Source organism: Schistocerca americana, chromosome 1, assembly GCF_021461395.2.
Source record: "Schistocerca americana isolate TAMUIC-IGC-003095 chromosome 1, iqSchAmer2.1, whole genome shotgun sequence".
In the NCBI taxonomy this organism is placed as follows: domain Eukaryota; kingdom Metazoa; phylum Arthropoda; class Insecta; order Orthoptera; family Acrididae; genus Schistocerca; species Schistocerca americana.
Genome location: NC_060119.1, coordinates 499244915 through 499261483, shown reverse-complemented (window position 1 = coordinate 499261483; position 16569 = coordinate 499244915). Strand labels below are relative to the sequence as shown.

The following is a 16569-nucleotide window of genomic DNA, read 5'->3' as shown; positions in this document are numbered from 1 at the left end:
TTTGGGGAGCAAAATAACTGATGATGGTCGAAGTAGAGAGGATATAAAATGTAGATGGGTAGATCACATAACTAATGAAGAGATATTGAATAGAACTGGGGAGAACAGGAGTTTGTGGCACAACTTGAGCAGAAGAAGGGATCGGTTGATAGGACATGTTCTGAGGCATAAAGGGATCACGAATTTAGCATTGGAGGGCAGCGTGGAGGGTAAAAATCGTAGAGGGAGACCAAGAGATGGATACACTAAGCAGATTCAAAAGGATGTGGGCTTCCGTAGGTACTGGGAGATGAAGAAGATTGCACAGGATAGAGTAGCATGTAGAGCTGCATCAAACCAGTCTCAGGACTGAAGACCACAACAAAAACAACAATATCAAACATTTTAGCTCACTCTGTCAGAATAATTATTCCCTAGTAACAGGTACATTTCAAAGGAATTTTCACAAATATGATAAAGTTCAAAATTCAAAGAATATAGAGCTTTTTTATAGAGTAAGTATTTGTCCATAATTCGAAGAGTATTTCTCAACTCATTAAATACCTTGTACTACGCAGTTTCTAAAGTGGCCTGTGCTGTCCCTCGGGGTTCAACCTATTTCCTCACCAAATAACATCGAAATCGGTTCAGCGGTTCAGTCATAAAAAGTTAAAAGATCAACACACTTTCCCGTTTATAATAAAAGCACGGATACCTTACATTTCTACAGCACATTAGCGCTCGGGATTGAAGGGTAATAGCTCTTAAATGAATATCTCATCATTATTTTAAGAACGGGAGCCGCCGAAACAGTGGCCGCCCAACCGAAACAGAAACCTCTATTGCGAATTGCGAAAGAAGAAAATACGTTTGGATAAAAAGGACATTGACAAGAACGTCGAGCGATCAGAAGAGAAGGCGACCTCCATCCGGAGGCAAACGGGTAAAGTTTCGAAAGCTTCAAAGGTGATTCCAGCGGAAGAGGAGACATAACGGCGAGCGCTGCGGTGATCCGGCGTGAATGGGGCTCGTTACTGACGCAAGCGGCAGCATTGTGCGGCCCAGTCCAGAGGCTTGGGAGGCCGGGGGAGGAACAGTAAAGGGTAGGGGCGGGCGGGGGTGGAGGCTGCGGTCTGCAGCTGAGGCCGCCCTGGCAGAGGGCGCGGTCCGAGCCAGATAACGCCGGCCCAGCCGCAGTTGGACACTGCAGAAGTGGAGGACGGGGGTGGGTGGAGCAGGAGACACATGGCCGCTATTCGCGTCACTGCTGGGATTCCCTGCGCCGGAATGTTGTCCTCGGAACACCAACATCTACAGTAAACTCTGGAATCGCCTCTCGTGTCGAGGGCATCTGCCTGTGGCGCTGAAATTGCGCCGTAGAAGGTCGCAGAACTTTCCGTGCGACGCTTTATGCCTGGTAGTTTCCACGAATAACGTCCTATCCAGATAAACGTATCATATAAAGAGAGGAGGCACTACAAAGTGCCTAAAATTTCGTAAAAAGAATGCTTAACTCTTCCGTAATTTGTTGCAAGCCTAATCTCGTCCGTACACATTCATTACGCTGTTGCACGTTACGTTCTAAATAGTTAACGAAGACATTTAATTACAAGTAACATGGTAGATATTCCGGCATTTGAGGTCGTAAAAACTATTGTCTGGACCAGACGCGTGTCATTTTACTTAAAGCACCTTCAGCGGTCGCAGTAATAATTTTTGTTTTATTTGCCGGCCGCTGGGGTCGAGCGGTTCTAGGCGCTTCAGTCTGGAACCGCGCGACCGCTACGGTCGCAGGTTCGAATCCTGCCTCGGGCATGGATGTGTGTGATGTCTTTAGGTTAGTTAGGTTTAAGTAGTTCTAAGTTATAGGGGACTGATGACCTCAAATAAGAAGTTAGGTCCCATAGTGCTCAGAGCCATCTGAACCATTTGGTTTTATTTGCAACTTGCTTTAGCGACATCGTCATCAGTTCTCATGTTTAACATTACTTTTTTACTTTAAAACTCAGGGTTTATTCCGTATGTTAATCTCTTGTGTTCTTTTATGCAACGGCTTTGAATTTTTTTGTACACTGCACTTCACTGCCGTACTATAATTTCATAATTACATATTTGCATATTTTTATGTATCATCTTCACTTCGTGCACTTTGTGTACGTTGCTTTGACAGAGGAGAACACGACTGTCTTTTGTTTTCTTGTGATCGCTATGGCGGCGTCCGCCATTGCACTGTGTCCGACTCCCTCCTCCTCCTTCTTTCTCTCTCTGTCTTTATAAAAAAATGGCTCTGAGCACTATGGGACTCAACTGCTGAGGTCATTAGTCCCCTAGAACTTAGAACTAGTTAAACCTAACTAACCTAAGGACATCACACACATCCATGCCCGAGGCAGGATTCGAACCTGCGACCGTAGCGGTCTCGCGGTTCCAGACTGGAGTGCCAGAACCGCGCGGCCACTTCGGCCGGCTCTCTGTCTTTATAGAAAGGGAGGGCGAGGTGTGAGGGTTTGTACCCTCCCGTCCAGGGAAGTTTTACAAGTAATCTGGGAGTTTTTCCATCTACTGCGCCTGTAGTAAGGCCTTAATTGAACCACACACCTTTCGCTGTATCTGAAGCGCCTCCAGTGCCCACTGCAACAAAAAGACAGTGTAAACCCACATTTGTCACAAGGTAATCGTATGATATCACGCAAATGTTTCTTTATTTAATTTTTTCCATCATTTTTAAATAACGATTGCAGCAATTCGTTCATGAGAATTACTTAAAATTATGCGCAATAGTGTGTGGGATCTTGTGCCTACATCTTCAAGTACTGTGGTTTTTGCGGCATCCGCATTGTCCTTTTACATGACTTCTTGAGTCTGTATAGCAACATAAGGTCGCTCTGGAGATAATGGTAAATCACATGTCGTAACAAAAGAATTGTTTTAAATCCGGAGCTACAGTCCATCATCTGATGAGAGAGAGGAATTTGATAGCAGAAAAGTAAAAGAAGAGAAAATAGTAGGGCGATTTTTATTCGGGGAGAGGAATGAAAGAGGCAGTCAACTGACAATATTTTCTACCGAGCACAATTCATTCACTGCTTTGGTTCAAAAATCAAGAAAGAAGGTTGTATACGAGGAAAAGTTCTGCAGACAAAGTTAGTGTTTAAATGGACTAAGTACTAGTAACACTGAGGTTTTGAAACCAGATTTTAGACTGCAAAACGTTTACGCAGACAAATGTGCAATCTGAACATAATTTGTTGGTTATGAAGTCCAAATCAGAACTGAAGAAACTGGAGAAACTGGAGAAGGGTAGGAAATAGGACTTGGGTAAGTTGAAGGAACCAGAAGTTGTTGAAATTTTCAGATGGCATATTAGGCAACGATTGACATTCTGGTGTAAGGAACACAACAGAAAACGAATGGACAACTTTGAGAGATGAAATATCGAAGGCAGCAGAAGATAATACTGGCAGAAAGGCAAGGGGGAGTAAAAATCCTTGGATAGTCGAAACAAAGCCACGGCAGCAGACAACATTCCATTAGGAATACTGATGACCTTGGGAGAGCCAGCCCTGACAGAATTCTTCCATCTGGTGAGCAAGATGTATGAGACATGTGAAATACCCTCACACTTAAAGATGAATATAATAATTCCATTTCCAAAGAAAGCAGGTGTTGACAGGTGTGAGAATTACCTGACTATCAGTTTAATAAGTCACGGCTGCAAAATACTAAATTAACACGAATTCTTTACAGACGAATGGAGAAACTGATGGAAGCCGACCTCGGGGAAGATTAGTTTGGATTCCGTAGACATTTTGGAACACCTGAGGCAGTACTGACCATACGAGTTACCTTAGAAAATAGATTAAGGAAAAGGAAACCTACGTTTCAAGCATTAATAGACTTAGAGAAAGCTTTTGACTATGTTGACTGGAATACTCACTTTCAGTTTCTGAAGGGGGCAGCAGTAAAATACAGGAAGCGAAAGAATACTTACAATTTGTACAGAAACCAGGTGGCAGTTATAAGAGTTGAGGGGCATAAAAAGCAGCCTCCTGTGTTTCCCTGTAATATTGTACGCTGTACTGCAGCTTGTTGTCTGTCCTAAAACGTCGTCTTTGCAGCCAGCTGTTCATTTGAACGGAGATGAATGTCAGAGAGAGCCAATTCCTGACTGTGTAGTGGATGATCAAACACTTCTCATCGAAAATGCTGCAGGACCGTCCTCATTGCCCCTGCAGTGTGCAGCCGAGAATTGTCATGAAGAAGGAAATACATCACAGTTACATTATGTGGGGTTGCATGAAATTAGGCGAAATCTCTTGGCACGCACTCATACTTGGCGGAGGCACTATCATCTAGGCATCTTTGCACCCTCACTATGCGCTCAGGACTGAAGGGAACGACGTGACGCTATCTACGGGCATACTACAGACCCTACCCAAAACACCTGTGCAAAGCTTCACCGGAGTTGCCCCTCACAGATATTATGAATGTTATTGTTAGAACAATGCTGAAGATTAGATGGGTAGATCACATAACTAATGAGGAGGTATTGAATAGAATTGGGGAGAACAGGAGTTTGTGGCACAACTTGACTAGAACAAGGGATCGGTTGGTAGGACATGTTCTGAGGCATCAAGGGATCACGAATTTAGCATTGGAGGGCAGCGTGGAGGGTAAAAATCGTAGACGGAGACCAAGAGATGAATACACTAAACAGATTCAGAAGGATGTAAATCGGCCGCGGTCCGTTAGTATACGTCGGACCCGCGTGTCGCCACTATCAGTGATTGCAGACCGAGCGCCGCCACACGGCAGGTCTAGTCTAGAGAGACGCCCCAGTTGTACAGCCGACTTTGCTATCGATGGTTCACTGTATACATACGCTCTCATTTGCAGAGACGACAGTTTAGCATAGCCTTCAGCTGCGTCATTTGCTACGACCTAGCAAGGCGCCATATTGTTCAAGAATGGATTCTTAACAGATAATATTGTGAATCATGTAGCGTCAAGAGCGACGTTCATCATTAATGGATTAAAGTTAAGTATCGAACTAATTATGTCCGCTTTCTGAATTCTCATTCCTTGTCATGTTCCAGACCTCACGTCAGTATAGTTCCTCCCTCTTCACGCCAGCCTGCGTGAGCTAAAACGCGTGCATTTCGGCCTGTACTAGTAACACGGTGTTTGCTCTTCTGCCAACACAATAGTCCTTACCACAAATTTCCAATTTCCTCTAACAAGAGAACCGCGCCTATAGTTTTTTTAATCTCATTTTCTTCGATTTTGTTCGTTGCATCTGCTCGGGGCGGACGTCGTAAGACATCCGTTTAAGTTCGTTGTTGATCGATTAGCTCAGTTTTTTTATTACAGAGGGCAGCTAACCCTCTGACCGAACACGCTGAGCTACCGTGCCGGCGTATGCGTCGTCACTGATATAATCCAAATTTATGATATATCCAGAGCTTGGCCATAAATGAAACTGACAGCAGTGAGAGCTCCAGACGGCCAAGATTTTAGAAAAAACAGCGTGATTGGCACGTGTCTGACGAGGCATGTTCCATTTATGTTTGTGTAGTTTCCACGCAGCGGTTGGCGTAGGGGAAAGAGTACAGAACGGTAATCCGAGATTCAGGGGATCGAGTCACTTTGCAGAGACATTTGTTTCCAGTTTTTACGTTGCTTACAATGTAAATAAACCGGTAAGAAACTAAATGCATTGTATTTGATGTGATGAAACTCTACATGCAGGAGAACAAGTTTGTTGTGCTAATTGATTCGTAGGGAGTGGAATCAAATCCACAATTATACGACGAGATTTTTCAAGATAAAGAAGGGTTGCATCCAAACTGTATTAGTGTCGTTCCTTCCCCCACCCCACCCTATACGAACTCCGCTAGCAGACCCCCGCGATGTCCAAATTGATCATTATTCAAAACTGCTCTTATCTCATGGCGAGAGAAAAATAAATGACATCCCAAGAAAACTGCACCCAAATACATTCTATTATACATCAGCACTAGCTATCCTCACCAAATTTGGTGAACTGTTGTGTTACGCGTGGTTTACTGCCAACTTTTTAAACAGGGTTTGTAAACCAAATCTGTTTTTGTATAGAAACGTTAAACAGCAGAATAATTGTAAAAATCCAGCGTTTACAACGTGTGTAAGACGCCGAGAAAATTACTGTTTTTACTGTTTTGTATGAATATTACCTAGCATGTGCAAATTATCAATTGCAAAATAATGAAAGTATCTAATGTTTCCACCTTACAATACCTCCCTGGAAATTCGTCTGAATCCCAAATTTTCCGTCATGAAAATATAAATAAACACAATACACTGAACATTACTTCTCATTATTTACAGCACAAGTAACAAAATTTTAAGTAAAAGAAAAATTCCGCATTTGGATTCGAACTCACAATCTTCGGGTTACCTTTCTGCACTCTTTCTGCTATATCATTTGCTGCCTTGAAACGACGCAAAAATAAATGGTCCATGTCTCGCCCGACATGCTCCAAAAGTGATACTTCTTCATCTCGCCTGCCCATCTGGAGCTCCCACGCTCGTCAATTTCATTTCTGTCCACGTTCCGTATGAACCATAAATTTGTACAAAACAGTGATAACGATTAGCCGCGGTCCTCCCGTAAAAATCATAATTAGGGCATCTCCGTAACGCCTCGTTCAAATGGCTATGAGCACGATGGGACTTCACTTCTGAGGTCATCAGTCCCCTAGAACTTAGAACTACTTAAACCTAACTAACCTAAGGACATCACACACATCCATGCCCTAGGCAGGATTAGAACCTGCGACCGTAGCGGTCGCGCGGTTCTAGACTGAAGCGCTTAGAACCGCTCGGCCAAACCGGACGGCGGTAACGTCTGGCAAAATATCTGAAACTGAGACCGAAAAGCCAAGAACCGCTTATCCAACTTATGCTGGACCAGTAACCGGAAAGATCGGAAACTCCTACGGCAATATGTCATTCATCATATTTCTCACGCGTCAATAAAGTTAGAAAGTCTTCTTTGCTGTGTTAAAGTCGATCTAAGTTACCTAAAAATGCTTCTTTGCCGCATGTGACATATGTTGCGTTGGTCAGACTAGATCAGGTATCGCCGAGCGCTGCCTGGGATATAACAGTGAAATGAAATACGATAAGACCAGTGTCGCAGTGAAAACGCAAAGTCTGTGGTAAAGCGTAATTAAGGGGTCTTTCGAAATAAACATGTCGGTAAACCTAATACAACGGGACGGATACTTCAGTTTCGATCAGTCTTCGTGTCTGGTACTCCATTTTTTAAGCAATCTCCAGTCACCAAATCCACCAGACCTGGGAAACGCTAAGAGAATGTAAGTTCAACCGAAAATCAGTGCGTTTCTGGAAACGAAAGAATGTGCAGGTGCGTAGTGGGCGCCGGGAGTCGAACTCGGCTATAAATACCAGAGCGAAGCCAACAGTAGTTTCAGTAGTAACAGTCATTTCACAAGACTTTGTCACGCGCATTATCGAAAACCTAGGGAACTGCTATCGATTTTCGTTAGCGTTCGACAAGGGCTCCCACGAGACTTTATGCACGCATATCGGAGATTTATGAAACGATTTATTATAATTACTGTTTTAATTAAATCAAATAATGATTTATCGACATATAATGCTTTCATATAAGAGTGTTCTCTCAGCAGTGAGTCGTTATCGTCAACAATTTAAGAATTAAGCGTCAAACACGCTTGCGATATACCGTTTCAATGTAACGACGCATTGAAAATTTATCACAAACATGTCAACTTTATCATTAAACTCATTTAATAACGCAGCAAACATATAAGCTTTCAAGAGGTACCATGATAACCTAGATAGGAGACCAACAGCACACAGCGAGATGCTAGTGTATGATAGTGGATAACGTCGTGGTTTCTCGAGTTAAGAGATGTAGATTCGCATCACACTACATGTAAATTTGTTTTCCCCTTTCATCGTAGCGGTGTTAGCATATTATGGGGATTACTTGTACTATAACACAAGTATGTTCTGCTATCTTCGATTTTACTTACGTTTCCGTCTGATTACAGAACAGAGAATGACATAAATACTTGGCGATTTCCGTGTGTGCGTTTGGGCAGGAACGTAAAAGGACAGCTAAAATTTCTGCGAGTGAAACGAGACGCAAAATAATTCATTTTCTTCTTTGGCGCAAAGTCGATAGCAATTGCTGCGCTTGTCGATACTGTGTGTGTCGATGAAATGACGTGACGTTAGCGAGAAGTCTTGTGAAATGAGTGTTACCCTGATTGGAGTCCAGGCAGCAAATACGCATAACTAGCCAACTCGCAGCATTTGAAGGAACTGGCTGGGTTGGTCATCGAAATATTGCACATAAAATGGAAACAACAGCTCGGTGGGACGCCCGGAGGCACACCGTTAACGGCAAAGACCGTGCTTCAGGAAGTTGTCCAGGACGCCAATACAGAATTCTCGAATTTGTCCCCAAAGCCCATTTACTGAATATGGGACTGACTTAGACCTTTGTTATTAATGTAAGTCTGTCGCATTCTGCACGTATTTTATCTCCAAACTTAATCATCTGGCTGATGTAGTAAATCTGCAACTGTTTGTTGCTGTGGTCTTCAGTTTCAAGCCTGGTTCGATGTTTCACGCTGTAGTCTAAACATTCCACGTCTATTCCTCTCTGCGTAATTACCGCAACCTTCATCCACTTGAACCTGTCTACTGTAGTCTGCATATCGTGGTCTGGTCTCCAGCTATAATTTTTACGTCCTATACTTATTCCATTATAAAACCCACATTTAAAAATCTTTTTTTCTCTTCTTGCTCTGCTGGTCAGCATCCACATTACACTTAAACATCACACTACGTTCCAGACAAATACTTCGAGAAAAGACTTCCTAATATTTAAGTTTTTATTTGGGATTAACAAATTTTGCTATTTCAGAAATATTTTTCTTGTAATTGCCTATCTGCACTTTGTATCCTGTCTATTTCGACCGTAGTCAGTAATTGCGTTCCCCAAGTAGCCGAACTTACCTCTTACTTTTGGTGTCTCGTTTCCTAATCTAACTGCCTCATAATCGCCTGGTTTAATTCGAGTACACCTCATTACCATTCTTTTAATTTTATCCTTGTTCATCTCATAACCTCTTTTCTAGACGCTATCCATCCCGTTCAACTGATCCTCCGAGTCCTTTTCCTTCTCTGACAGAATTATAGCATCATCGACAAACCCTTCTTTTTTTCTTTCCCCATATTTCATTAATCCAAAAATAATCGGAGGTTTGTTTCACATCATTTCAAATTACATTCATTCGACTCATTAGCAAGTATGTAGAACTCAACGATTTATTTGAGCGGAAAATTTGTGTTTTAAGCCACTTATATACCAAACACAAATGATTCTTCACCATTTAAGAGAATAAGTATTCTATGACTACATAGTCTATTGTATTGCAGAAACAATGTATTAACAAAGGTTACAGAATTGAAAAATGCAAAGTAATCACGTGGCTAATGTAATGTATTTAGAATTTGAAGTTCTTTTCTAAATGTTGGTTTCAAATCGACTTCGATCTGTACCACTAATCCTGTTATCTTACTCTCACGCAGACGTTTTCGCGGTCACTTTAAAAGTGAAACACTCTGTATGTAAATCTTCTTGTGGTTGACGCTCTCTTTTGTCCGCGTTTGCTTTCTAATATGTAATACGGAAATGTGGTTTTGACTTGAGAAAACACAAATTTTTGTTTATTTTAATACCTAAAAACTTTTCCGAGACGTTTTTCTATTTTCGGTAAGTCCATTTGTTCTCTTAGTATTATTTACCCACTGAAGATGGAGAAACTTCTACGAAGCATATTTCGGTAATAAAACAAACGAGAAGAATCTGTGTTTGCTCAACACTGACATTCAATGATAAAGGTGACATGTTTGTGATAAATTTTCAATGCATCGTTACCTTGAAATGGCATACCGCATGCGTGTTTGATGCTTAATTTGTATTGAGCAGCCAGCCGGAGTGGCCGAGCGGTTCTAGGCGATACAGTCTGGAACCGAGCAAACGCTACGGTCGCAGGTTTCAATCCTGTCTCGGGCATGGATGTGTGCGATGTCCTTAGGTTAGTTAGGTTTAAGTAGTTCTAAGTTCTAGGGGACTGATGATCTCAGCAGTTAAGTCCTATAGTGGTCAGAGCCATTTGAACCATTTTGTATTGAGCAAACACAGATTCTTCTTGCTTGTTTTAATACCGAAATATGCTTCGCATGCAATGCTGTCGTAAACGTGTATATTGCTGCAATTTGACCGTTATCCTGTACTACATTAAACCAATCTCTTAACTGCAAAAGCTTACAACTTTGGTAATGTCAGTGGACAGTTAACGGAACGCCACAGTCGGCAGGCAACGCAACAAAGTTCAACTTTGGCAGATGCTGGATACACATTATCGAGGAACCGAGTACCTTATGCAGCCACCCTACACTAAGTTGTGGGCGGTATCCCTGAAGGACTTCATGCAAATACTGTGGCAGCTTCTTCAACAAGGTTTCGGACAATTTCTTTCACGTCTTTCCCCGAATCAAGTCCATGTGTCATCTTTAACGATTTCACTGACGGCGTGAAATTGAACCCTATATAATGTGCAGAAACAACCAACGTAATACAGCAAGTTGTCGGGTAGTGCTTTATAACATACAGTGAGGAATATATATTTTATTGCAGAAAAACACATTATTATTTACTTAACAAATTCTTCGATGAATTTAGATATTAATGATGAGTTATGAGTCGTTGGTATTATGTAATATTAAGGAAAAAAGTTACTCTGGGATTGTTCTATCTGGAAAATTGGTAAGTCAGCAGTTTGTGACAATATGGATTTATACCTAACATCACTTAACGGTACCACGGAAGTGTACGCTGTAATATGTCTCATAAATTTAACCAATACAACGACAAACTGCTGAAGTATTCTAACGATCTCGTCTGCAGAGACTAAAATCATTGAGAGAATTATGAATCTGCAAAGGGAAGCTAATCTAGTTCAGTACCAGGTGACTCAACGAAGACTGACACTGGCAGACATTGGATATTCTCGTGGAGATGTAAGACCATGACCATCCACCCTACTTCATGATTTGTGTGGTATCTTAAACGACTTCATGCATGTACTAGGACATGTTAGACTCCACAGCGTAATTCTTTTAACAACATCTCATGCACCACACGTAGGAAAGTCGATTCAAGAAACGACATAGGAGGGTTACTTTCCGCTCTGCTTACGTACTTTCACCTATGAACAACGTTATAACCATGTACAAAAATACGTGGAATTTCGAAATATCGACAAGTTTCTTTTCGAAGAAAAGCATTGAATATTGATTGAATTTTCTCATTATGAGCTTTAATTATTAAAAACCGTTGAAAAGCCAAGAACGCTGCTGATTTACTTCCTAATATGCAAACTTCTGACATTATTACCTACACAAGCGGTAGATGCTGTACTGCTTGCAAAACAAGAAGGTATGATCCGATATATAGAAAGGGTACAACTTATAAAAATTATATGCAATCAAAAGAAAAAAAAATCATACTCATGCTATTCTCCTCATGCACCGTAATCACGTGTTCCTTCTCCTTGTCTATGTACGTGCTGGAACCCGGCGAAGAAGATAATTACATACGTCTTATAGTCGGTATGCTTTCCCCAAAATCATTGTTAGAAACCATTCAAAAGTCAAGATCGCATAAAATATTATTTATTCAAGACATCTTCTGCATGAGATTCAGTGTGAAATTAGCATGTTTCACTTAAAAAAAAAAAAAAAAGTTTGAGACGTGAAGATGACAGCTCACACTGTTGATACACATCGTCTTGAATAAAAAATGTTTTGTGCGATCTTGGCTTTTTAATGGTTTTTAACAATGAATATTGGGGAATGCGTACCGAATATAAAGCGTATGATGTCATCTTTTTCACTATGTTCCAGCACCCCCATAAATAAGGAGAAGGAACTCGTGATTACGAAGCATGAGCAGAATTACATAAGTCTGATCTTTTTTTCGTTTGATTCTGTATAATTTTTACAAGTTATATATAAACTTACCTTCTTGTTTGCAAGTAGTACAGCATCTACCGATTACGTAGGTAATAATGTCATAAGTTTGCACATTTGGAAGTATATCAGCAGCGTTCTTCCAGTTAATGGTTACCTGAATTAATTGTCAGTTATATACAAGTAATGTGACTACCGTAAATCATTACTACTGCTTGTCTAACGTAGTATTTCTATGAGCATAGCGGCAGTTGCAGAGGTGTCAAATAATTTACCATGAGCTGTACGCAAAGCTACGTAGCTGTTAAACCGTAACATTTAATCAACATTGGAGGTTTTGTTACGAGAATTGTGTTGAAATTCTGTACTATACTAAAACGTTTTTATTTCAGTAGTCGATAAAGCTTCAAGTCAAATGATGTGATTCGATTTGTTCTCGTTAGGATTTCAGTTATGACTAGATTTAATTCTGATTACAATGGATTAAGATCATGCAAAATATTGTCGCTTTTTGCTTAGTACATAAATCATATTTTACTGCTATAAAATGTCCAGATATTAGGCAGATTGCTTAACATAAAATAATGATTCTGACCTCAGCTTCATAAATACAAAATTTCAAACAGTATTTCGGATTAATGGGAAATTCGTGTCCAAAGCAACTTTACATCGTTATCAAAATAACACAGGCACTGCAATAACGTAAATGTCGTATGGTAATGAGAAGTTGTATTATAAATATTTCTTTTAAATAGTAAGTAATGCAGATGTAACTTGTTAACGATGTGTCCATCTCGATTACACAGTAAAGGTAAATAGTTGTTTAAATATACAAAAAATTTAGATTCCAGAGCAGCATCTTTGAAACAATTCTACAAGGCAAAAAGTACACGGAAGTACATTAAATAGCAAAGAAATGCTGTGCACACAAAAGTCTCTTATCAAGCTCTTTGATTTTTCATCGTCTCTAAAGAAATGAAACTAATAGATCTTTTTTTATAAAGATACAGTTAGATGCCATAAACGCATCCTCCATGCCAATTCAATGCTTACTGGCCGTAAGCTAAAAGATGAAACATTACTACCATCATTACCGTTACCCAAATGATCCTGGTCGAAAACAATTTATTTTCACGAAACAGGTTTTGTAGCCAACATAAAAAAAGGGGAAAAGTTGACTTCACGGTATACAGGAAACGCACAGGGAAAAATGTCGTAGCCGACATGTTCATTTAAATGTATTTAGTCCATTCAGCCGCAGATCTTTGAGCTATGGCAGTCTTCAGACCTAGAGAATCAGGAATGGGTAGACGCCTGCACGAAGACGTACCTGCGACGCCGGCGAACAGAGCGGGCAGCAGAAGCCACAGGAGCGACGACATCGGCGTCATGACGACATGCCCGCTCGGCACGTACTGAATTGCCGGCGACTCCGCGGTCGCCGCAACAAAACATTGGCGCTCGCGTCGCCGAACGCGCACACATGTGCGCTTGCGCACACCGCCTTACAGCGCGTCCCTCCGGGGCGGGAGAGAAAAAAGAGAAACGGGAGCGCAAACTGCGGTGATGCGCCCACGGCGAACGTCCAGCCCAGCAGACGGCGCGCGATGCCTTTTACCGTCCCGTTGCAACGCTGCTGCTTCTGCGCTGTGAGCTGCCGATGTGAGCAAAGAAACTGCGAGAACAGACCGAAAGGTCATAGGGCGGATCGCTACACATTTATCCATCATCTAGAAATGGTGTAGTTGGAGCTATCATCTTACGACTGGGGCGCCTGGAAGACAAGTGAGAATGATTATTACTTATTAGCTATATTCTCGCTACTCCACTCCTGGTTTCTGCAGTCAAGTATAGTGTGAAAATTATTAAAACCGACAAACTATGGGAGCATGCACTAGGAATGGAAAAAATCGACCAGTTAAAACCGATACTGGTATTTTAGCTCAGAATAATAATGAATAAAAAACAATACCGTACACCAGTTTTCCATAGCAGAGATGTTAAAATTTTTGGTATTTAAAACAAATGCTTATTCGAAAATTTCTACTGGTTTGACATGTTGTATTATTATAGAAAATAGGAAAACAATCAGTGCTATTTCAGTTACAAAGCCGACAGTTAGAAACGACCAACAAACACATGACATAAGAATCAGTACAGCGTTGCTGAGACAATAATGTACCTGTTATCGTGTAGCGTGTACGTGGAGTGTATAAGACCCCGCACCTGATTGATTAAAAAGTAAATAATCATGTTTGACTACAAGACACGATATTCATTTAAAATATTTACAGAAAAATAATGCTACAAATGTTCCACAAAAGCTTATTATTTATCTGTCATTTCTATGAAATAATAAAAGAGAAAGGAAATTATGGCAACAGTAAAAAATTAGAAACAAAAGAGAAAGTAAGTGATGTGGTGCCTGTGTTTAAATAATATTCCTTTCTCTGCTTGTAACCCTTGGAAACGAATAACTTAACACGAAAAAATAAGAGCTGTCCGAATTGATTTTTCAACCTTTAACACTGATTATTAATAAGACTCAAATAATGGTATGATCGTCTGTTACAATATTATCTTTGAGCAGAGTTTAAAAAATTAGAAAAAAACACGAGAATATTGGCGATGCTTTGTAGTATTCAATCCCTCAGTACAAGTGAGCAGTAAAAGGTGTACCGTCTAAGTTTTGTTTCATTTGCCGGTTTTATCTGATATTTCAATTCTGTGTGTCTTAAATCGTCTAATGTAAAGGTCCGAGGGAGTTTTGGAATTGTTCAGCTTTTGTTCATTGCCTACGTTTATTATTGGAAATAATAACACTGTCTTGTGACTAGGGCGCACTGTCGGGTAGACCGTTCGCCGGGGGCAAGTCTTTCGATTTGACGCCACTTCGGCCACTTGCACATGGATGGGGATGAAATGATGATGATTAGGACAACACAACACCCAGCCCTTGAGCGGAGACAATCTCTGACCTAGCCGGGATTCAAACAGGGGTCCGCAGGATTGACATTCTGTCGCGCTGACTACTCAGCTACCGGGGGCAGACAATAATAACAATAAGAAACTGGAAAACGGTTATTTCGAAAACCAATTATTCTGAAAGGTTTTAACAGTCAGGGAAAACTGGAGATAGAAAAAAACAACTGGTTGTTTCAGCGATCTCTATATTCGACGGAACACTGAAACAAACATTTTCCCTAATGTCATATTTTCCTGTAACGATCTTTTAAACAATAGAGGAAAATTGTAAGGTCCTTCAAAAAATGTTGAAATGTGTGTGAATTTCTGAGGGACCAAACTGCTGAGGTCATTGGTCCCTAGACTTACACACTACTTAAACTAACTTATGCGAAGAACAACACACACACCCATGCCCGAGGGAGGACTCGAACCTCCGGCGGGAGGGGCCGCGCAATCCGTGACATGGCGCCTCAAACCGCGCGGCCACTCCGCGCGGTTGTGAGGTGTTAATGTCATTTTGGTTTTTGTATGTTATCGATGTGTACGTCAGAGAGATGGGAAGATACGTTACTGCTAAAGAATCTTTGGTGTTGTCGTGGCACATTCTTTGCCTCTGCACAGTCTGATACATTCTTGAATGAAGTGTGGTAGATGATGGATTTATTCTGTAGTGTTGTCTGGACTTCTGCTTGTATCTGTTAGATACTAATTGTCAAGGACAGCAATGATGAATATGATGTATACATTAGAAAGCGAAAAGGACATAAATTTTGAAGAGAAGAAGTTTAGCCTAAGACTGCAGCACTGCGCAGCTAGAAATGATTATTGTCAGCTAGTTAACTTGTTCAGAGCTGAGAGAAAGACCAACCCACTTCCCTGAGTCATGTATTAACATATTAACTGATTAAGCTGTTTATATTTTACAGATTTTTGAAAACCATTATTTACTTTGTTAAGCATAATATTGTTCAGACGTATGTTATGTGTAAAGATGCGATGTTTTCTCTGTCTTTTTGAATACATAATTCATTCTAAAATCGTTGTCTTGGAATATCATTTCATAGGAGTAGTTACTCTCCATGTATTTAGAAACAGAAATTTAGCGTAGCCGCTACCTGCTTCCTGTTTGCTGCTGTGCTTTCGAGAAATCTGCAATAATGTTTTCAAGACGCGAGGAAAGTGGAAATTTCAGTTAGGGCCAGATAACTTCAACTGCGCATTTAATAGAAAGATAAGTTACATTCAGACCAGATACAGTTCGGTTCACATTAGATTCTGTTTATCCAAAGGTTAGCATACGAGTTTGAATTGGATAACAGTTTGTGGAGACATGGTTTCGATAATACGTAGACTTTTATAGAGTGGGAGGTAAAGTTGGCCTAAATTTGTAATTGTATTGAATTAAAATGGGGATCTAGAAAAGACGAAGAGGCTTTGTCCTGCCGTAGCCCTCCACAACAGGTCACAAGGCCACAGCGGTCCACCCACCCCATCACCCCAGTGCAGCTCCCCCCCCCCCCCCTCCCCCCGGGAACGTATCATAGCGGATGA

The 16569-nt window shown here is 40.9% G+C and overlaps 1 protein-coding gene across 1 annotated transcript in view; it reads right to left on the bottom strand.

Annotated features, from left to right (window-relative positions):
- Window positions 1-13452, bottom strand: part of LOC124624262 — a 343631-nt gene extending 330179 nt beyond the window's left edge. The window contains exon 1 of the mRNA XM_047149096.1: window positions 13382-13452. Coding sequence (XP_047005052.1) covers window positions 13382-13442 — 61 coding nt within the window. The 5' untranslated portion in view covers window positions 13443-13452. The remainder of the gene's footprint in view (window positions 1-13381) is intronic.
- Between the last annotated feature and the right edge of the window lie 3117 nt (window positions 13453-16569).